The sequence below is a fragment of the Harpia harpyja genome, chromosome 3 (genome assembly GCF_026419915.1).
Source record: "Harpia harpyja isolate bHarHar1 chromosome 3, bHarHar1 primary haplotype, whole genome shotgun sequence".
In the NCBI taxonomy this organism is placed as follows: Eukaryota; Metazoa; Chordata; class Aves; order Accipitriformes; family Accipitridae; genus Harpia; species Harpia harpyja.
In genome coordinates, this window is record NC_068942.1 from 12073979 (window position 1) to 12098234 (window position 24256).

Consider the following 24256-nt stretch of genomic DNA (forward strand, 5'->3'; position numbering starts at 1 on the left):
CCAACCATATATATATTTTAGATGATTAACTTTTCATTTACAAAGTTCCTTTCACTCATAAAGTTGAATTCTTTGGCAACAGACACAACTCAATGACTAACCTCTCTGAATAGTTAGATAGATATTATAGATATTATAAGAAAGAAAAATACTATAATAAGAAAAAAATAATAATGTTACCATTTATTATCATTATTACTTGTGTTCTGGTGCTCAAGGTTTGTCAGGTGTTTAGAGAGTAACAGGGAATGAATGACCTTTCCTCTCAAATCTAGATACGTCAAATCATCCTTGAAAACTGACACTCGCTCAGCCTCCCCTGTCCCGTGTTCCCAAGCCACGGTACCAAACAATCAGCTACCTCCAGGACGTATCCCCAAGCTAAACTGCATCTGTTTTCTGGCTCCAGGGTCCCATAGGCCAGCTGCAGCTGAAAGGCCAACCACCCAGCTGCGTGTGGCAAGGAGGACAAGGGAGGCCACAAGATTGAGGAGCAACCAGCAATATGTGCTGGAAAACAGCCTCCCCAGCTACAGTTTTGCCCCTCAGCATATCCCTTGCATGATCCAGTGCTTCAAGGAGGGAGCGAGCCACAGGAACCTTGTCATGTGTCCAAATGCAGGGAGAAAAAAGTGGGTGACAAAGATGTTGAGAGGTCTGAAAATTTCAAAATCCAAATATGGGTTTCATGTAGTACAGGAGAACATAAAAAAGAAATCTGGAAAAACAGCTTTTTATGGTTTTTTGGAAGCTGAAACCGGGATAGTGCCAAGAATCCTATCCTTCCACGGCTTCACCATGCGCTGTTAAAAAGAAACCTTATCTTAAAGTACACAACATCCCCATTTGCCTGGCCAGCTCTTTAGACACACTACTAAGCCACATCCTGCCCTCTGGGAAACACTCTAGTGCAAGGAGGAAAACGAGACTGCAACAGAAAACTGGTAACTCTTCATGTCTCACTGGGCTTGGGTTTTTCCTTCTGCCCGTAAGTGCGTGTTCTGAAGGCCCAAAGTGATACTGGAAGCTGATGCAGAGGAGAAGGATGAGGGTAGTGGTTGTGGGTGGGCATATTTTTAAAATCAAAATAAAGTGGCAGAACAGGAAGATAAGGAATGTGATGGGTAAGCTTAGGAATGCAGGGCAGGAAATGGATGGTGAATTAGCATCTTGCCATGGGGGGAAGGTATACATCATCTATCATCATCACTGTCAGTGGTTAAAAGTGATGTTGAAAGAAATGTCAATCTATAACTTTGTCTTAAAGTGCTAAAACTAGAAAATCACATACTGAGAACAGGTGAACAAGTGAATAACATTTAAGAAGCTGATTAAGCATCAGGCAAGGAAAGAAAACTCTTTAATGGAATACAGTAACTCTATTAGCTGTCTTCAATGAAACTTGAGCGCGGGTTGTACTGACTAATGTAAAGTTACCCATGAAACCAAGTGCTCTGGGATCTTCTGCTGTAAGAGCTGAGGAGATACACTAATCAATTTTGCGATATGAACAAACTCTTTAAATGGCAAATCCTAATAGACTGTGTCTAGAAATGCTGAAAAATATAAATACAATTAACTGGTCTGAAAATTTGATTTTTATATGTTGGAAGCATTGGACTTTCTGCAGATAGTATCTGTCAGATACATTTTTAGATAAGTTCTGGTATTTCATTGTCTTGCTGACATTTTGTATTTCTCCAGTGGTACTCCTTACAAAATAATTGATGAGTACTAAATCAATGTATGTTAACTCCTGAGTCTATGATTCTGTATCCCTTGTGATTGCAGTAGTGGTCAATATGTCTAGTTGCTTTTCAGAGAAGAAAGTACACAGGAAGGAACTGATTTTATACCAAAACCCAGACAGATTCCAGACAAATTGCAAGACAGAAGCTGAAAGAAGCAAGAAACAACAGCTTTTCATCCTTTACTCTTTTATGTTTAATATTTGCAAAGGATTACTCTAAGTAAAGGATACTGTTATAATGAGTGATGTATCAGGAAGAAGCTTTAACATCCCCAAACATTTTCCCTCCTAAATTTGGAAACATTCTACCATAACACGTTCATTTTACAAAGCACAGAACAGATCTCAGCAGAACATGAGTCATCTTTCAACCAGGCACACAAATAACCTACGTTGCAGACATACTTGTCCCAGATGGCAGGTGACTTTCAGCCATGGGATACAGATTCAGACTTCTGGAGGCTCCACACCAGTGCATCATCTCCTTGCCCTGTCTGAGTGCATTTTGGCTGTCCCTGCTTTGGGGGTAGTATTAGGCAGTTGCATGGTCCTGTCTCAGCTCTCTGTTGGCTTCTCACCACTCAAAAACCCAGAGCCAAGCCCCACAGCATCTTTTATCTGTGTATTAGGATGCCTGCTCTCTTCATAAAGCAGAAGCAAATGTCCCAAGGGAGACTGGCAACCATCAAACGGTGCATTATGAAACCTGAAGACACAGCAGGTGAATTAAACTTGAAGGCCAAAGTAACTTTAGCAAAAGTGCTTTCACTTAATACCTGAATGACGAGAGTTGGTCAACTTCAGTTAGGTGGTTTATAAGGCTGGAGGTGTGAGGTGCAGGGGGGGACGACAGCCTGTGTGAGAACCCTGTAAGATGGGAGCCTAGAGCCTGCTGGCTTGCAGCGAATGAGCTGGTGAAGGAACTAAAGGTTTGGGGCTTAATTTCCTGATTAAGTGTTGTGATGCCTCGGGGTATTTCAGCTACAAGTTGATGTGTAAGGGTTTTAATTGTGTTCTGGGCAACCTATCTGTGATTGTGGAGGGAGCAAATGGTGCAGCTTGTCATTGCATCTCACAATAAAGGAACTAAAAGCAAATCTGGGTCAAAGCATCTTTTGGTGTTTTGTCTGTTTTTTCAGAGCACAGGTAAGATCCTCCTGGGAAATTTGCCGGTTGTGGCACGTTTTCTGTGCAGTTCCTGGGTATCACTTCAACTTTTTAAGCACAAATGAAAGACTGTATGGACTGCAGAAAGAAAGGGCTGAGCAGCGACACAGAAGCAGTCAGCAGTTTTGCTGCAGAACAGAGCAGAGCAAAGCAGCACAGCGTGAACAACCAGCAGAAACAACAGGAGGTTGCGACTGATGGCAGTAGCTAATGGTAAACCTGGCTAGTGTGACCAACCGGTACCAAACACAAGAACATTTCTAGTGTGAGTAGCTAGAGGCAAATAGAGCGTCCCTCAAAAAAAGCAACTGAGAGCACAACTCTTTTGTCAGCTTTCAAATGGTGAACTATGGGGGAATAGATGGCAAAGTATTCCAGGAATAACGATCAATATCTGTCACTTGGATGTCTCCAAGCCTGGACTGGAAATGGAAATTGGACTTTATTATCTTACAAGCTTTCAGAACTGCAGGATGAGAACACGGTCAAGAATATTAGGAAAATAAAAATAGCTTTACAGGAAAAAGCCCAAAGTCCATCTAGTCTGATACCCCAGCTCTGACAGCAGATGCTTAGAGAAAGAGTGTAAAAAAAGGGCAAGTGGGGAGTGACAAATCCCTGCTATGTCCTTCCTGTGAGTCTCAAGCAGAAAGGTTAAATCTTCAGCTTTTTTTCTAGTAGAAACAAATGTGCGTAGGGACTATATTTGGAACTGATCATTCATTTTTCTGACTATGTTTATGACTAGGGGTATTATTCTTACATTACTTTCTCCACAAAATTTTCAACATGATAAATAGTTTTTCCCTATCTAGTTACTTATCAGGAAGGAGCCAATCAGAATAATCTACTGTAATTCATTAAGGCTGACATCTTGTGGTTGCTTTTTGTATGCCACCTTCTGCTCGAGTTTCTTAGAAAAGACGGAATTTCTCCCTTGGCTTAAATAGCTATTGCACATCTCTAGGTCACTGATTGCATATTAGCTACATGATTCTGAAAATTATTCAGTAACCCCAACAGGAAGCTGAGAAAAAAAGTAATGCTGGTATCAAAATTTACTTCCTTTTTTTTTCAGAGCTTTATGGTTTTGAATTGCTAATGCACGAAAGCATCCTTACCACTGCAATCACAGCCCTCTTCAACATGTCTCTGTTTACATGCTGATATTTATAATCTAAAATATTTTTAAAACTGTTAGTAATCCTACCCTAGAACACTAAACAAACTTAAAGGCATTGGCTAGAGTAACAAGGGAGTATACTTTAGTTTGAAAATCTCTCTAATGATATTCTGCCTTTTGTGAATTAAAAGCTACCAGCGTCCAGTAGAATGTGCGTAGTGAGGCCTGCTTTTTGCACATATTTAGTCAACATAGCTACTGGGAGCACTGCTGTGCTCCCTAAGATTTCATCATGTGTTTTATTGTGCTGCAAGCGTAAAAGACACACCGCCCATGTCTGCAAAACAGGATCCATTTCAGAGCATGAAATACTATTACTGCCAGTCCAAGGAGTATAGTAATTGCTACACTATTTTTTTAAATCTCAGGAATGGTGTTATAATATGAAGCTACATCTTCATATTATTCTGAATTTAAAGGTAGAAGTTTCTTTCTTAGACAGCAATTTGCAACTTGCAATATGTTGATACAAAGCGGGAAAGTAATTTGGATGTTTAACTGAAACTTTGTGATCTTCTGTTAGTACCTTATTAGCTTGTTCACAGGCATCAACAACTTCTGCGGCAATACTTTACAGGAGGCCTGGGATACCAAGGGGAGTCCACCTGTATAGCACCAGCAGCAAGTCGCAGAGAAACAGCAGATCAATTATCTCCAGTTATTATTGTGTTAAGCAAGGATAGATCAACCCAGTATTTTCTCATGTGTATATAATTAATTGATCTATTTATTTGCTTGAGAAAAGAAAGATGATTGCCTTCCTTTGAACTTTTCTGAGTGACAGAATGCTCTCTTGTCTCCCAACAACTAAAATTAGCCCAGTTTTAATATACTTCCAAGAAGGAAATTAGTTGATCAGGAGTAAATTAATAGATTTTGCTTGTCCTTCAAAATAGAATGACAGCAAATAGTGTCATCCTGAATGCAATTTTTACAGAGTTAACAAGGACCTGAAACAGGGATAATGAAAATCTCAGTATATTGTAAACTCTAAATTTACAGCAAATGCAACAAAATAATTAGTTCTACTGTTCATTTAATATGTTTAGGTTGTTGTTCAGGATGTAATGTAGCCTTTCAGCATCATTCACCTTGTGGGTTTCCATATTGTGATCTCTGCTTGAGTATAGAGATAATGAATTACAAGACCTAAAGACATGATTACTGTTGCGGAACTGTAAATATGCATGTTCTAGAAACATGAGAGAATATAAAGAAATTTCCATAATTATCTGGAGGAAAAAACCCTCACATCTGTAGAGAGCTGCAGCTGCACAGGATAAAGTTGCAAACACAACTAACCAGAGAAGTGGTAGGGAAAACATGACAGCCAGCAAGAATCTTACAAGAACAGCATCACCAAAGTTAGACAGACAAGGACAAACTGATTATTGACTTCTTATTGCCCAAGCAGATGTTTAAATAGTCGTCCCTTCGCTGATTCCACCCAGGCTAATACTGAGAGGAGCATAATGATTAGCAGAACAAAGGCTCGTGTCTATGTCTTACTCACCTTTTGGTATTTTCTGCTCAAAAATGCTCTGTGCAGAAGAGGGGTTTTACTAAAAGAAGAATGATGCTGTTTTTTAAATATGAGATATAGTTGTGAGCTTTTTAAGCTTCAGTAAATATATTGCAAAGTTAAGGGCTATGACACTATGAAAACAGTTCGAAGTATCTTCACTTTAATCCTCAAGCACTGTGGATTTGTTCTGAGGCACAGTAAAACTTCCTTTCAAAAAATTAATACAACAGAAATGTAGCAGAAATGTAACAGAACTGACAGAGTTGCTTCAGATGAGGAGCATGGACATATTAGACAAAGATAGTTAAAAATATATATCTTCAAGCCTGGACACTTTATTACTGAGAAATTTCAGCAACTCAGCTTTAAGGAAATGTAGGTAGGCGTCAAGTAGCACTAACTGTTCCACAGAGAATAGAAATGGATGCTGCACAAACTGATGGTCCTTTAGTTTAGAAATGTTTTTGAGAGTCAGTGTAAATCATGTGGGTCATAAAAATAGGCAATAACATTTTTAACCTTATGTTAGGTTCTAATTAGAATTAAAACAAATTAAAAAAAGATCTGTATCTCTTTTGCGATATAGTTCATATAGCAAAGCAGGAAAGAAATAGAAGGAAAGAATTCAATAGTTCAACAATGCAGATAAAATAAAACCAAAAAAAGTGATGCGGAGTTTCTCTGATGTCCTGACCCACAGCTCCTTACCTGTCAGTTGGCAGAATCAAAGCAATGCAGTGCTTTCAGAGTCTTCTCTGGATGAATTTCCCCCCTTGATGAAATCTCTTCATAGTAAAATGAAGACAAACCCAGTCAAAGTATACACAATTTGTACTTTTCTAGAACATGGTTTCATTATTATCTAGGGAACTAAGTTTGTCCATTAAAAGAAGATATTAAAATAGTTCTAAGAAATCCCATTAAGTGATTATAAAACCAGCATCTTTTTACACAGGATAATATTCCTTATTAATATTAAATAATATTTTATTAAAAAATAAGACAAGACATAGAAATAATAGATCTTACTTTTTGAGATTATTATTATTATTATTATTATTATTATTACAGCCTCTATGAGTATTGCTTTGGCACATATAGCACAAATAATGAGGCTCAGAACTCAAATCTGAACACAGCCAAGTTCACATTTCATTTGGCAGTAGCAATAAATGTGGACATAATCCATATAGTTATTATTGTCTTATAAATCCCATTGACAATGAGAGTGAGGTTGCATTGATTGTTTTTAAGATGGATATGCAAATGAAACAATAGATTTCCAGTCCAGATAACAGATAAAATCGAAACAGCTTAATGCTGCATTTTCTTACCCTCGATACTATTGATAAGAAGGCTAAAGATAGCTTTTGGAATCTGAAAAGCATCTGGAAAAACAAAGATTCATGTATATATGTATAAAGCCTATCTATCCAATGACATACAGCTAATAGATCCTGAAAAGGTTACTGGAAGTCTCACTGCAGTAGCATTTTACAAGATCAGATATACTAAAATACAGCTGTATGAATTAGTGTATAGGACAGTCATGCAGCTGCATTAGTAGTAGAATTCACAGAGATACATATAGATCCTTCATCATTGTTTTCACTGGGATTATGCACAGTTCTCTGTCTGGAGTGGCTTGATCTGATTTCCTCAGTCCCTAAGAGCATCTATCCAGCAGTAAGAGCAGTCCTCTCAAGAGCAGAGGGAAAGCAGCACGGACTTGTTTTCTGTGAATGTCTTCTGTTCTTTGATGGTAATATACGAAAGAGGAAGGTAGCTGAAGCAGGTCTCTGTGAATTAAGTTGATCTCTACTGTAATTCTGCAAAGGTCCTCTGTTACATAGTGTCCTGGTTTTGGCTGGGATAGAGTTAATTGTCTTCCTAGTAGCTGGTATAGTGCTGTGTTTTGGGTTCAGTATGAGAAGAATGTTGATAACACACTGATGTTTTCAGTTGTTGCTAAGTAATGTTTAGACTAAAAGTCAAGGATTTTTCAGCTTCTCATGCCCAGCCAGCAAGAATGCTGGAGGGGCACAAGAAGTTGGGAGAGGACACAGCCAGGGCAGCTCACCCAAACTGGCCAACTGGGTATTCCATACCATGTGACGTCATGCCCAGTATATAAACTGGGGGGAGTGGGGCTGGGAGGGATCGCTGCTCGGGAACAAACTGGGCATCAGTCGGTGGGTGGTGAGCAACTGCATTGTGCATCACTTGTTTTGTATTTTCCAATTCTTTTATTATTATTCTTGTCATTTTATTATTGTTATTATTATAATTATTATTTTCTTCCTTTCTGTTCTATTAAACTGTTCTTATCTCAACCCATGTGGTTTACTTTTTTCCCCCGATTCTCTCCCCCATCCCACTGGGTGGGGGGGAGTGAGTGAGCGGCTGTGTGGTGCTTAGTTGCTGCCTGGGGTTAAACCACGACACATAGCCTCATCTTCTGCACAGGCAAGTTCCTGCACAGAAGATGCAGGCAGGTTCCAACCTCAGTGTGCTGGCGTGTCCAGATGAAGCTGGCTCAGCCCACAGGGAGCATGTGGCTGTTGGGAAAAATGGCTCCAAGCCACACTCCGAAGATGTGCTGACTCCTAACACTGCAATGCAGCAGAGAAGAAAATCTCCGCTGGCAGAGCAGCTTCCAGAAAGGACTCAAATTGCACTTGTAAGTCCACTGCTAGGGAAGGGAATCAAGGCTAAAGAAATTGCAGGGCAAAGCACGTGGGATCATGCCTGCCTATCTGGAGTACCCCATAAAAATATCACACTCTGTTAGATTTTTGGTTCATTCCTTGATTAAACATGAGCTACCACACTATCTCTTCCTTCAGTATGAGTGGCAGACAAAAAAAAAAAAAGAAAAGATACTCTTTTACCTATTTGTGAATATTTAATTATATTCTTCCTTTCTGAAGAGATCTGATCTTTTTTTCAAGTAGTCCTGTCTCATAGTTTGCAAGTAACTGAATAGGGCCTGCTAAAGTGAATCTGAACTTTAGCAGAATCTCTTTTTTTTGGTAAAAGGAGACAATAGAATACAGCTGAAATGTGCTTTCCCACACATTGTCTTAACTCCTGTATTTTGGCATCCAGTGATGCCAAAAAGGTCCAGTTTAGGACTGGATGCTTTGGCTCAGCACTGTCCAGAGAAGACTCTTTGTGAAGATCTAGCAATCTAATGATAGACAAGATGCAACAAAAAATGAGATCCAAAGTTCACTGAAGTCTTTATGCCACAAATTCCTCTGGGGGTTTAAAAACAGGAATACCAATATCAATTTCTCTCTTTCTTCTATGCTGTAGGCTAACTAGCTTAAAGTTCTTATAATTTTCTATGTGTGAAGAATGTACGGAGGAAAAACAGAGTGAAAGAGCTGAAGGTTTTTATTTTTACTTCGTACTGCATTCCCTTTCTGACAACAATCTGCATTCCTCCAAATCTTGAAAATAAAATAATTTTTATCTCTGAAGAAGACTTTGCTTGTAGCAAAATAAATTCCATGAGCTTCACAGTTTTAATTGTTTTGATGGTATTATCTTTTTGAAAAGAAACACAGTCTATCTCTGGTCTCCCCTGAGAATGCTCACGGCAATGAACTTCCTGTAAAATCCAGGGACAGTGTTTCTCTTGCAGGACTGATAATTGATTTGATTTCATTCACTGCGAAAGACAAATTTGACCAACTGCTCTTAGGCAGTTGAACATGACATCTTAGATATGCAAGCGCAATGGATAGATATATTAGTGTCTGCTTATCTCAGTATTGAAGAGAACTCTGCTGACTGCATTCAGTGAGCAAATAACTTAAAAGCTGTAAATGGTGAGTTAGAAATCTTAGTATTTCCTTGGGATGACATTCTTTTCCTTGACACCAAGGAAGTTAATAAAATCTGGAAGTATTATTGATGATACCTGCCACGGTGTAACTAATTTTAGCCACTTAAAAGTTTTCAGTTTGAGACCTAGTCTTACTACAGGTGTCTTACAGACACCTCAGAAGGTGTTTCATCCCTGTGTAATACCAATTTCTAAACTAGATGGAATTAATTACCACCCAGAGGTGCCTAATTCTCCATGGCAGTCAATATAGGCACAGACAGTAGCAATACCACTAGAAAAGCACACTGTTCAAGTAGGAATTTCCCACGACATACTAATAGCTCGTAGGGTTGAGCTGAGGTTTTTTCAGGTGATGAAGTCTACTATAAAGTAGTCTACCAAAAAGAAAGGCACTTAGGCATTTATGCAGCCCTCAAAACAGCTGGGTGGATCTGGAGTTTAAGTCAGCCTCTGAAAGTGATACTGAAATTTGTGACCGCTGACACTGACCACTGAGATCACCTTACTACTACCTGGTTTGCTTTTGGGTCTCCACTGGATTTTCTTTCCTTGAATTTTTATACGGTCTCCAACCAAAGGAGTTGTTAGACTTCAGGAGATGCTTTTGCTTGTGGACTTCTTCCTGCTAGAGTGGAAAGAATAAGGGTTCAAAGCTGAAAATGCCCATCAATATGTCCTATCTGTTTCAGAATGTCTTGGCAAGTAGAATGAGTTTGTACAAGAAAACCTGAAGTAGGGTCAAAAAATACAGGAGCAAAATTAGTCAAAGGGCTTGGCTGACGATCTTCCCTGATGAATCAGGGAAAAGGGTCTTGTTTTACCTAGTCTGATGAAGCCCAAGCTGTTTGGCTGGATAGCAGACCTCATGAGATAGGTAGTGGAAGACCCTGTAATTTAGGTGAAGGAAGACCTTGTATTTAGGGTTGGGAGACTGCATAGCTGATTGCTAGGGAAAGGAGTCAGGTAGTGGGTATCCTCCTTCCCTTCTTTCCTGAGCAGTCTGTGACAACATGGAAGGTAAAAACCATTGATTCTCTCCATTCTGTGTCCCAAGAAGAACTAAGAAAAACCACAATAAACTCAAGCAACTCTGGCTGAAGTAAAAGCAAGAGCTTATGTTGTTATCTCTTCACTGCTTACCTGCTCTCTAGTAGCATTTCTGCCCTGTTGACTGCAGATAACAGTGAACCCAGTGTTTGACTGTAAAACATTCTCTATTTAAAACAAAATTTACTAAGGATTTTATATCACTGCTGTAACAATCCTTTAACTTTTGAACATGCATTCCTGAATATAGTTTGCATTTAGCCCCAAACTGGAAACTAAATACATAAGAATTTATAACATTTTGCAATTGATTGCATACCCTTAATGCTTTTGTTTTGTTTCAGCCCTTTATTTTGATGCTCTTAAAAGATGCCACTAAATATGTTCTGTGGCAGTGAAGTACCCTTGAAATATCATTGCACTCATGAGGGTCTCAAGAGACATTAATTTAGCAAGGACATACATTCTCAAGTTTCCATGCTTTACTCCTCTTTGGTTGCTATGATGAGCAACTGCAATCAATGGTTGTTGTTCACACATGTTGTGGTCCTACTATTAGGTATATCCAGAATCATATGCACACAAAAGGAAAGGGACCTGAAGAGGTCATTTAATTCATCCTCTACCCTAGTAAGGCCATTTAGAAATTGGAGTAAGCTCTAATCTTAGCCCCTGAACAACCTTGGAATAAAAGGAAGAAGCACTGGATATGCTCACAGAACATCACTGTTTAATAGCACACTAATACTGTTTGTTTCTATTAGCAGCATCAGCTGCCTTTGGCAAAGCTGAATGTGAATTGATGCTGACTCGCCTACAGAAGTAGACCAAGGAGGGGAGAATTGCATTATACTGTTTATTTTACTTAAATAGAACTCACACACTAATTTTCCTAAGGAACACTTAAGTATCGAGACATTCTATAGTTGGTACTTCTTCTTTCTTAATACCAATGAAATAAGAAAAAGACAACTATAGAACGTTTTGGACCAGTAGAGGTAGACTGTGACACAGGATGCATTTCAAAACTATGAATAACGTGATGACACCTCATTTATATCCTCTTGCTTGTTCTATTATCTGCCAGAAGAAACACATGATAAACTCAAGTTGGGCTAACATTCTTGTTGAAAGGGCTCCTCTACTCCATCAAGTATTTGTAGCAAAATAAATCACATTTTTCTCATAATATTTAAAAAAGTATTTAATTTTTGTGGTCTAAAAAGCATGTATAGGACCCATTTTTCATCTTGCACCCAAGCCTCCACACGTAGAGAAAGTGTTCTGTACCAGTACTGCAGGTGAATATTGTCCTGGCAACAATTCCATGCAGGTCTGGAAAGGAAGGAGGAAAGTGTGGCAAGATCCAGCTAGCAGAACCCTGTGAACAAGGGAAGGAGAAAGCATTGTTTCGGCAACACAGCTAGGGATAGGCACATTTGCTCTTCTGTGGAGATCAGCAAAGGCATCCGCATGGATTTAAAGACGCCAGACCAGAGCACATTACTGTTGCAGGTAAGAACTGTCATACCACATAAGGCCAGTCTGGCTTCTCGTGTCTGACCATGACGGGTGATGAATACGTCCTCTTACATCTCTCGCATACTTACGGAGTTTATGGAACAAGGTGTGCGCAGTGTGATTCTTTACCTGGTTTCCACACCCGGCTGTGGAAGTCTGTAGTTCAGGAGCTGAGTCAGGTTGCACCTACACCCATCATGCTTAAAATCTGCTGATAACCCAGTACTCCATGAACTGTTTAATTTTTGTTGGAACACACTTTGCAACCTGGCCTCCACAACACATTTGTTTTAAGCTTGTTGCCTGTTAACTTCATTTCCTAGTCACCTTCTCGACACTGATAAGATTTTAAGATTTTATAAATCTTTATCATGCCCACTTGAATCCACCCTTCTCACATGCAAGAGTCCTAGTCTTGTTTGTTTTATCTCATAGACAAGCCATTCCACATCATTGACCATTCTTCTTGCTTCTCTTCATAACTTTTCAGAGGTAATAAAACCTTTTTTTCTGAGCCAGGTGGACCAGACATGTGCCCATAATATTAAAAACATGTAATTTTTTCTGTTCTTAATTCCTTTTACATGTTACAGAGCTATAAACCCAACAGTTTTAAATACTGTCATTCGTAATTACAACTAAAAAATACTCTTCAATCATCAATAAAACAAAGACTTGAGAAAACAAATGGGCTTTGCAACATTCTTGAAAGTTGATATTCAGACTCCCAGATCAATGGAGACGATGAATTCCAGTGCTGAAGGTCTTTTACTGTGTATGCCATGCCCTCTTAGCATTCTCCAGATACTTTGTTCGACTGACTTTTACATGGAATACTTCAACTGCTATCATCTACCAGGTGAGTTCAGGCTGTCATCTGGATACCCAGGAGCTTTCTGAAGATCAGGCAGTGTTATTACATGTTGGAGGTTTTTTTTAAGATATGTAGGCAGGTTAGCAACCTGTTTTCCTCCTCTGAACCTCCATTTGATTTCTGTTCTTTTTTTTCTCTTAGAATTCAAACAACTACTCTGTTTTTATCTGCTATCTGTAAACCAAGTCTGATCCCTAGGAAGCACAATCTCCTTTCATTCATCATTGGAGTGTGTTAAATTCACAAGTCTTGTCCGCATAATCAACATCTCAATTACCTTTTAAAAAAGACTGTGAAAAATAAATCTGATAAAAGGACTGGAAGCCATCTGATAATTTCTTAGAGAGACTGGAGTCTAGCCACCACATGTCTAGTAGATATTAGATTGAGACAGGATCTTATTGACGCAGGACACTAATCTTCCCTCTTTTTTAAAAATTAACTTCTTAGGATCAAAAAAGTAAACCTTAAGAAGTTAATTTAAATTTGTCACATGGAACTAGGTATTGCAGTACACCAGATCATTTCTAGTCTAGTACAATATTCCATGTAATGCTAACCAGTAGAAACATATGTCTAACAACCAACAGTTCTTAAAATTGCATTCAAATAATTTTGCTGAGTGTCCTGGTTTCAGCTGGGATAGAGTTAATTTTCTTTCTAAGAGCAGGTATAGTGTTATGTTTTGGATTTAGTATGAGAACAATGCTGATAACACACTGATGTTTTCAGTTGTTGCTAACTAGTGTTTAGACTAAGTCAAGGATTTTTCAGCTTCTCATGCCCAGCCAGCAAGAATGCTGGAGGGGCACAAGAAGTTGGGAGAGGACACAGCCAGGGCAGCTCACCCAAACTGGCCAACTGGGTATTCCATACCATGTGACATCATGCCCAGTATATAAACTGGGGGGAGTGGGGCTGGGAGGGATCGCTGCTCGGGAACAAACTGGGCATCAGTCGGTGGGTGGTGAGCAATTGCATTGTGCATCACTTGTTTTGTATATTCCAATTCTTTTATTATTACTGTAAGTTTATTATTATTGTTATTATTATAATTATTATTTTCTTCCTTTCTGTCCTATTAAACTGTTCTTATCTCAACTCGTGAGTTTTACTTTTTTTTTTTCATTCTCTCTCCCATCCCACTGGGTGGGGGGAAGTGAGCAAGTGGCTGTGTGGTGCTTAGTTGCCAGCTGGGGTTAGACCATGACACTGAGAAAATAAAGTTGTTAGCTAGTATCTCATTTATACATTAATGGTAAAGCTTCATTTGTTGTTAAGCTTATTGGCATTTTCAAAATAGAAAATTTGCACATCACAAATTAACTTACAGAGTTCTTTTTTACAATGCTGGGGGTATTTGGAACATTTATTTTTGAAAAATGGAATAGTTTTTTTTACATTTTCACAGAATTCCATCATCCTTTGCTACAACATTAGAACTCATTGTATAATTTTATTCTTCCTCAAAAATTCTGTATTTTCACTTCAAATTATCCTCCTTACATTTTTGATTTTTCATGTTATGTAAATTGCTTATTTTTGTGATTGGGATTGGGGATTCTTTTTCAAAGAATGTTCAGTGTTACTGTGATATAAGTAATAAATATCTAGTATTTTCCACAGAATTTTAGGAAGGGACTCCAAGGTGGTCATGCAGTCATCTCTTCATCCCAAAGCAAGATCAGTGAATCGACATCACTCCTCTCATATGCTCCTCCGGCAAATTGTCTAATCATATGTCTCCTCAGACAACCTATTCTACTATCTCTATGGCTATCAGGAAATATTTTTCTAGTATCAAAGCTAAATCTAAGCCCCAAACAATTTGAGGACAGTTAGGATCTTCCTGAGGCAGATATGACTTTTACGTGTTCAGTTGTTGTATTGGGTTTTTGTGGCAAGGTTTTGGTAGCGGAGGACTACAGGGGTGGCTTCTGTGAGAATCTGCTAGATGCTTCCTCCACGTCCGACAGAGCCAATGCCAGCCGGCTCCAACACGGACCCGCTGCTGGCCAAGGCCGAGCCCATCAGCGATGGTGGTAGTGCCTCTGGGAGAACAGATTTAAGAAAGGGCAAAAGACGCTGCACAACAGCTGTGAGAGAGGAGGACATGTGAGAGAAACAGCCCTGCAGACCCCCAGGTCAGTGAAGAAGGAGGGGGAGGAGGTGCTCCAGGTGCCGGAGCAGAGACTGTCTCCCGTGGGAGGGACCCCACGCTGGAGCAGGGGAAGAGTGTGAGGAGTCCTGCCCCTGAGGAGGATGAAGCGGCAGAAATAACGTGTGATGAACTGACCGTAAACCCCATTCCCCATCCCCCTGTGCCGCTGGTGGGGGTAGGTAGAGAATCCGGGAGTGAAGCTGTGCCTGGGAAGAAGGGAGGGGCGGAAGGAAGGTGTTTTGAGATTTGTTTTTATTTATTACCCTACTCTGGTTGATTGGTAATAAATTGAGTTAATTTTCCCCAAGCTGAGTCTGTTTTGCCCGTGACGGTAACTGGTGAGTGATCTCTCCTGTCCTTATCTCAGCCCACGAGCCCTTTGTTATATTTTCTCTCCCCTGTCCAGCTGAGGAGGGGGGAGTGATAGAACGGCTTTGGTGGGCACCTGGCATCCAGCCAGGGTCAACCCACCACAGTTGTCTTCTGTGGTTGTCCGTTCCATGAAGTTCTCCAGTGTTACTATGTCAGTTTTCAGCAGTCAACACATCATTTGGCAAGAACTGCAGTTGTATTATCTCTTTTTGTTTGCTTCTGAAACTAATTGTTACCAGCTTCGTTCAGTGTCCTCTGTCTGACTGCAGAGAGTGAACAATAGATCCCCATCTCTCCTCTCCATGCCACTCATCATTTTTCCACTTCTACTATTTCCTCTCCAGTGTTTCTTTTCCAGATAGCAGAGTTGCAACTCAGTTCCCACTTGGATGGAAGCCAATGCACATCTCTTGATAGTCCTTGTTGTCCCTTCCAAACCTTTTCCAATTCTTAGATCTCTCTTCTCCAATTTATCTTTCCAGGTCAGAGTCACGGGAACATGTTATGGCATTATCTCACTAAAACATTGTACAGAATGAAACAATGAAACCATTACACAGAATCAGATCACAACAGATCCCTGTGGATTCCCACACACTTCCTTGCATTTGGAAGTAGATTATTAATAACAGCTTGTTGGGCTATGATTATCCCACCATTTTTACATTACCACTTTACAGCCTTTTCATGTAACCCATACTTCCCTGTCTTGGCAAGATCACATTAACACCTGGAGCATCATTAAAGCCAAAATACCTGACATTGAATGCTTCTTCACACTTGTGTGTGTATGTATTATCCTGCCAGAGGAAGAAATGAATTGATAGACTCCTGCTGGCAGTTGTTTCCTTGCACAATTCTAGGTGCCTACAGTTTTTGTTCTGACACTTTTGCTGGAATGTAAGTTGCACAGACTTACTGATAAATCCCTAGGTTTTCCTCCCCCACACCTACATTCGCTGTTTTCAAGCCCCACCAGTCCTTCAGGAGTCCATGTCGGCTAGGTCTTGACAAGTCTTAGGAGGGAGTTCATGAGGCACAGCTCACTTGAGAACACCTAACAGATCTTTCCTTAGTCTATTCTCAGAGTGTAACAATTTCTCCTTGGATTCAAGTGCTTTATCTGCTTTGTTGTAGTTGGGAGTGACAACTGAAACACAAAAAGAATTGATAAATAATTTATGAGCATTTGTTCTTTGCTTCTCATGTCTTTATGTATTATTGCTATTATTAAATGCTGCTTACATTTTTTTTTAGGTTACAGTTCCTCCATCTTGCTTTTCCTGAGCTTACTTTTAAAGTGCTAGTAAAGTCCATCACACTTTTCATCCTTGCTACATGCTTCCTTCTTCATTTTCAGTAACACCTCAGGCTAAAAGGTCCCAGAGCTTGACTGGTGAAAACCCCCTCATCCCTGGCTTGGGGCTTACTCTCATCAACACTGCAGCCTGGCTGCAATTTCAGGGCAGGGATGACAGCAGAGCTGCCCCATCCTGCTCAGCTGCATTTGCCAGGCGCCATTACGGCCCCTAGCTCGTAGGCCCAGGAAATGAAGGCCTCGAGGCAACACTGGCAGGACCACTCAGGGGAGGTGATTTCAAAAGGCAGTCTTTTTTTTTTCAAAAACTGTAACAAACAGAAGTTTAAATGTCCCTATACCACAGGTTTTTGAAAATTTATCCCACCCCCGCCCCTTTTCTTTTGTCCCCTAGGAAAAAACTAAGTTGAACTAAACCTCGCTGCCGGCGCGGCCTACGCCCCGCGCGCGACTCCCGCCCCCCCCGGAGACCGCCCCCCCGCGCATGCGCGCAGCCACCGGCCTCTGCGCATGCGCAGTGGGTCGGGGCCCGACGGCGGCCTGGGGAGCCTTCGCGCCGCCGCCGCCATGGGCTGAGGGGAGAGGCGGCAGTGGCGGTGGGAGGGGGTTCAGCGGCTCCAGGCTGGGCGCCCCGAGGATGGAGAGAGCTATGGAGCAGCTCAACCGGCTGACGAGGTCCCTGCGCCGCGCCCGCACGGTGGAGCTGCCGGACGGTAGGAGAGGGGTGGCGGGGCGGTGGCCCGGCGGTCCGTCCCGGGGCCGCGGCGGCCTCCCCGGCCCAGCCTGGCCCGGCCCGGCCATCCCGGCCCGGCGGGGGTGGGCTGAGCCGCGGGCCGTTGCGTAGCTCCCCCCCGGCGAGGCGACTCGGGAAATGGAAACCGGCTCCCTCCCTCCCTCCGCCTCCCAGGGGCTTTTTTTATTTGTAACGGTGATAACAACAGCAGCAACGGCTTCCCCGCCCTCGCCCTTTCCCCGGTGTCTCGCCGCCGGAGGACGCCGGTGTCTGTCACAGGGCGGGGGGTGCCCCTGGGCCCGGGCGAGCAGGTGGTCTGGGGTGCTGGACCCTCTTTATCCGGTTTTATTTAAATCCTTCATTAGGTGCTTCGTCGATGGCACACTAGTGATGACAAGTCTTTGCTTTTTTTTTATATTGCTGAATTTTGTTTGAAAACGTGTTGTAAGTCACTATCCCTGGTCACAGCCTGATTTTTTTGGCTGTAAGCTACTTCACGTGGGTACTAGCCACCCAGTATCGGGATGGATTTGAAAACACAGCTTCAGGCTCTTATGGCAAGTAGTTTAGTGGTCCAGCCACGTCCAGCTTTTGGGAGGACTACCTCTGCAAAAGCTTTTGGATATGCAAAAGTTTCTGTTGTTGTGAGTCATGTGCTGTTATTGTACTCTCTTCAGGGTTTATTTTTATGGACGAGTCTTTGGCTGTCTGTCTGCCAGCTTTCATCTCCAGTGGTGGAGGAAAGGGAGTAATATTCTGTTTTCTCTATGCACTCCCTGTTCGGACTTCCTGGCTGTTACATATGGACTTCCTCCTACACTGAGCTGCTACAACTTTTCCTTATTGTCACCCGTCAACGGTTTCGATGTCTGCCAGTGCAGTTGCTCATAAGTTTCACAAATTGACAGACAAGTTTCAGATGGATTTTGCTGCTGCTTGTAAGCCCTTGAATGACAGCAGCAAAAACTGACTTAATACTGTTAACGTAAGCTCAGACTTACAGAAATAATGTAGTAGCACCAGTTTAACTAATTGATTATGGTAACATGAATAATGCTTAGCACAACCTATGCCAGTTGGAGCCGCTTTAAATTTACTTCAGTACTACTGTAGGCAAATTCATTCCAAATTTGAGTTCAGCTGTTTTCTTCCCGTCTTGGGCATTATTATCTTACATTTCAGAGGTAGTTATGTCTGTGGTAGTGCAAGTGCAAGCCCTGTGACATCTGGAACAAGTACTACTTTTGCCATGTAGTGGAGAAGGAATGTCAATCCTATGTATTCTCTAAGAATTACATGAAGCAAATCACAGCTGGACTGAAATAAGGAGGTAAATGGACTTCAGGCTCTGAACTCTCAAATTACATTCCAAGAAAACTTCCTTTCAATGGCCATCTAACTCTGGGTACATCTTAGCTCATTACATGTCTTCTTTCTTGACCTTGGTGTTTCCTAGGTTCATGCAGGCCTGCCCAAACTCTTCTTGAGAAGCAGGTTTGGGTTGTAGTGTTTTGCTCCAAACATGTACTGGCAGGACCAGCTTAGAAAATACCACCACCAGTCTAGTGTGGCTTCCTGTGTGCTGTGTCTGGCATCTTGAATTGTGATTTCTTTTTTTTTTTTTTTTTCCTCCCACATACATTTGAATAGCTTTAATTTGAAAGATACATAGTTTACCTCTCCACCCTTAAATGAAGAGTCATAGTACTCTCTTAGGAAATGGAGATGTATGTTTGAACTTCCTTATGCTGAAGAAGGCACTAAATCCAGGTATTTAACTTCCTTTGCATGTGCTGTAGCCATTAGGGTATTATATGGATGGTGCTGACACTTCTTTAAGATTGTGATCTCTGCCAAATTCAAGCCAATATCTCTTACAAAATAAACCGATAAGTATCTTTTCAGGGCAGGCAGGATTCTAGATGATGAATCTTAAGTGATTTTTTTTTTTTTTTTTTTAAAGCAAGCATTAACACCCGAGTCCAATGCCAGTGAATACACTGAGCTGACCTTGCCAGCAGGAAATAGTATTAGTTTTTTCATCACTCTTCTGAAGTATGCTTCAGCAGGTGTTTTCTGGGAACTTAAGAGCTTGACACAAATTTCTGGATTCTACTGTTAAGGCTCAGTGCATGAAAACTGTTTTGCAGCCCAAAGCTGTAGGTTTTAGGCCCTTTGGCTCTGACTTGGCATTTTGGGTGCTTTTTTTTGTCTTTGGATATTCATGACTTGAAATGCAAGCGAGTTAGATAACAAATAAGTTCTGTGAGTGCATGAGGCGTATAATGCTTTTTCTTTCCCAGGTGTCATGTACTTTTATTTCAAATCAATAGGAGTTTGTTTATGAATAGGGATAATATTTACCAAAAATAGGCACAAAAGCTCCTTAGTTCCATACCCTTTTAATTATCTCTGTACAGACAAACTCTGGGAAAATCTGCATATGCTCCACAGTGTAGATTCTGTTAATAGAATAGCAAAGGGCTTAGTTTTGTAACTATACCATAAACACCTTTGGTGGTCCAGCTACGCTTACATTTAACTGTTGTCTTTTTCTAGATCACTATACTTGCAATATAGTTTTTTTTGGTCTCTTCTCTTTAATAGGACATGAGTGTGGAAAGACGTAAGGATGTCAAGCTTAGATTTAGTTGGCTTTCTCAAGTTCTGTTTTTTTGTTTCAGTTGGAGAGCTTTGTCTTCCTGCCAAGAGATCTGTGGAACAAGAGCTTAAGCAAGAAGTTTTTTTTTCATTTGTGTATACTGGGAGCTAATCATGGATACATTTTTAAAAAGTGATCAAATCTTTTCCACAATTGATATCTTTATCTAGCATCTATTTAATTTTATTTCCAGGACTCTCCCTCTGCATGTGTCCCCTCCCTCCCAGCTTGCTCCTCCTGCCCCAGCAGTCAAATTCTAGTGGTGCATGTTGGAGATGGAGTTATTTGATGCCCACAGAGCTGTGCCATAAGGAACAATTTATAGACCGTTCAAACTCTTGAACTTAGTGATGGTTAGAATGACTCTTTGCAGCTTTGAAACATCATTTGGTGTTTTGAGAGGCTTGTGTCTCTTCTGCCACGCGTTCGTTATAAGCAACATAGTTTTTTTTTTTTTTAATTTTTGTAAATAACAGAATTAGTGATTTGAATTTGAACATGACTTATGTCTTTTCAGTGTTCAAAGGTAATAATAGATTAGCATTGCTTCTTTCTTTTGTTAGCTACAGACAGTCTGCTTCAAATAGTGGGTAACAGCACTAATCTTGGACCACCGTAGAATAATAATGAATAGCATAGCTGCAGCATGATAAGGGTTTCTCTGACTCCAGTTGATAACTCTTGAAGACTTCTTTGTTTAATATTTGGTAAATGTCAGCTTGCCTATCTAGTGAAAGTAGTGAATATATAGAAGCATGGTATGTGAAAGATATGAGGAGCTATACTTGTGTGGGTCTGTTTTAATTCTTCTTATTCTGATTGCTTTGTAACTTCGGTATTTGGATCAATTAAGATGGTGAGGAAAGAGTTCAAAATATGTTTTACGAGAACAGTCCTATATATTCATATCTTGGAACCATATACCTGGGTTCTCAGAAAGTGTAGTCCCTTCTGTCATAAGCTGATGTCTATGTGAAGAGTCTGTAGAGATTGTACTCCCAACAATGGGTAATTTGCTTTAAACTAGAAAATATAATCATACATCAATAATAATTAATTAATAATAATTATTGTACATTAAAATTAGTAATTATTATACATTAAAGCCTTTTAAATTTTGTCAAATTCATCCTTTAAAAATAATATTTTACTTCAGAAAGTCTGTAAGTGACCAAACAGGCACGTTATACCCATACGGTGTGCTGGTATGTGCAGCACTAGCACTGACAGGGACTGTATAGTTGAATGTCAGTCTGTTCCCACCATTGACTTGGATCTTTGTGTTCTGGCCTTTTTTCATTGCCTTCAGATGTGGAATATGAAACTGACTAGGAATTAAAATGAAATTTATTGCATTCAGGTATTCAAGTTTAGAGACAAAAATGAGTGGTTGTGGAGTAACTTAGTTTAAAGAAATCACTTTTACAAACTCATAGGTATCATGACTATGAAAATCACCCTGGAACACAGGAAGCTTCCTTCTTTTTAAAATAAGGGTGGTGTTTTGTTGTTAATGCACATTTCTTAAATATTTTGCCTTAATTAACAGAATTGTCAATTTAAAGAAATTAATGCTCCATTGAAAATTCTGTAATTATTACTTTGTAAAAGAAAAAAGCCACATTGAAATTTCATGTACTGCAGTCCTGTTAACTAACTCTTCTAAGTATGGTGGCTTTCTCTTCATAATGAAACTTCAGGTATGTATAACCTGTGTAAAAAGAATGACCTATTGAACAATGGACACTATAAAAGGTAAATCAGTGTTGCTAGATGAATTTATTTTGCATAAAAGATTTTTTTATGATAATGGAGTAATTTAATTTCTTCACAGATAATGAAACTGCTGTCTATACACTAATGCCGATGGTTATGGCTGACCAGCACAGGTGAGAGCTTCTTTAAATCTCTCTCTCTCTCTCTTTTTTTTTTTTTTTTTTTTTTTTTTTTAATGCCCCCAAAACCAGCATGTTTGCTAGAGTTGTAGCTGCTAGAGCATTCTCGGGAGTTCTGCTGCTGAATTGCTGAGATATCTTCTGTAGCTGAAGTTAGTCACTGACTGTGTGCATCCCAGCATATTCCCACCTGAGAAACCTGTTTTGTTTTATGCCATAGACTGGAGCTGGGATTTGTTCTGTTGATGAACATAGAGAAATTTGTCCTAGGATAAGAACAAAAGCATTGTTTTGTAACTGGGTTGTAGCTCTGTGTATTTATTGATGACATAGAAGCTCTTAGTCTCATTAGATGTCCCAGAAAGACATGGAATAAGAGTTGGACAATGAGATTGATACATGGAATAAGAGTTGGACAATGAGATTGATACTTCTGGGATTCCTCAGATGAGCAGCTGTTTCTCTTACCCATTTGTCCTCAGAGTGGTTGGGACCTGGGGGCCGTATAGTGCCAGCTAAGTGGTGCTACCTTCTGATGAGTTTTGTAGGCAAGCAGGTAGTAACTTACTAAACTGTAAACTGTTTATCTAATCAGGATAAACATTTGTTCTGCTGTGTAGTACCTTGTTGAGATTGTGTGCAAGAGCTTTAAATTAGTTGATCAGCTCATTACTGAAGGTTGAAATCACTAGTTCACTTGCGGTTTTCCCTATTTTGAAATATTTTATCTTCACTAATATTTTATCTTTACTAATTCATTAGGACTAGAAGGGTCCTATTTGAATTTCTTATCCTATTGGCATATCATGTGTCCTACTTCATCATGATGATTTCACATACCAGTCATCCTTCTGAACTTTGCCCGTGTTTGGGAAAGTTGCTGGATATCTGGTTAGGGTGTCTGTGTTGACATAAGGAGGAAAATGGGAATTTAAAGTTTTGAAACCAAAGCTATTACTATGCTTTTTTCCATATTTGTAAAGAAGGGATTTGGCCATCTCGTCTAATACTTACTAGTTTACATCTGAAACAGTTGCATAGTGTCAGCAGTTCATTTTTTATGTACAAGTACGAAGTGAAAGAGTAAAAGTACTGTTAATATGCAAATGCTTGAAAGCTGTTGGGTCTCTTGTTCAGAAATCAGTTGGAGAGAAAAGAAATAGTGATCAAGTAAGAAATAGAATACTTGTGTACAACTTACAGTATATACTTTGCTTGGATATTGTGAGCTATTTTTTAATTAAAATTATATTTCTGTTTGAAGGTCTGTCTCAGAGCTGCTATCAAATTCAAAATTTGATGTGAATTATGCATTTGGACGTGTGAAGAGAAGTTTGCTTCATATTGCAGCAAAGTAAGACTTACTTGAGTCCAGTCGAGAAGTTAACAATGAAAGTATTACCACAAATCTAAGGCACCAATGTAAGCTGGAAAACTCTGTAGTACCAGTTAATGTTTTGTTTTTACACTTCCTTTTTGTATTTTGTTTGTTCTTTTAGCAATGTGCCTGCCTCATGGAGAGGACAGGTTTTGCGTGGTATCAAATGGCTTTCCAAATTCTAGTGAAGGAAGTTTTGGTTGATACCTTTTTCCCTTTCTGTGAAGAAATGTAGCCATTATGTGTATCTTGTATAGCTGGGTTACTCTTGCCTTTGTAGATTGTCTGCAGGTGCTGCTTGGTTTTAAAGTATTCTAAAACAGTGGGAAGTACTTGGATGTTCAATGGGAAGCAGCTGTTCCAAAGTACTTCATGTGACTATAACTTGGCCACTCACTTCTAATGATTTTTTTGTGTCCTGGATAAAGGACTTAAGTGCAAATTTCAAATCCGTGACCTAGATTGTTATTTATGTAGCTCTTCAATGGGGATAAATCAATATTCCCAAGAAACATCCAGATTAACATAACCTTAATAGAAGTGAACCAGCTAGTTTTTGAAATGGCCTTTCAGGAAACTAAGCTTTAAACTAATGAATGAGTGCTCTATATCTGGGTCCCTTTTAAATATCTTGGAAGTTCTTACATTTAAACTGTTAAAAAAAAAAAGTAAAAATAAAAGAAATAGTGGTAGTATTGCATGTAAACAGCAGGTATTTGGGTACAATAAAGGTAGAACTTCCAGTTTTCTAAGCAGAATGTTTTAGAAATATCTGTTTCCCAAACATTCCATCTTGGAATTATATGCTGCTTAT

General features: G+C 39.9%; 1 protein-coding gene across 6 annotated transcripts in view; it reads left to right on the forward strand.

Moving 5' to 3' along the window:
- Window positions 1-17329: 17329 nt before the first annotated feature.
- Window positions 17330-24256, forward strand: part of HACE1 (HECT domain and ankyrin repeat containing E3 ubiquitin protein ligase 1) — a 52986-nt gene continuing 46059 nt past the window's right edge. For 5 of the 6 annotated variants that reach the window (XM_052781422.1, XM_052781423.1, XM_052781424.1 and 2 more), the window contains exons 1-3: window positions 17330-17487; window positions 22004-22058; window positions 23329-23418. In XM_052781422.1, coding sequence (XP_052637382.1) covers window positions 17412-17487; window positions 22004-22058; window positions 23329-23418 — 221 coding nt within the window. In that variant the 5' untranslated portion in view covers window positions 17330-17411. Of the gene's footprint in view, window positions 17488-22003; window positions 22059-23328; window positions 23487-24256 lie in introns of all 6 variants that reach the window. The other variant, XM_052781426.1, reaches the window with a different exon arrangement.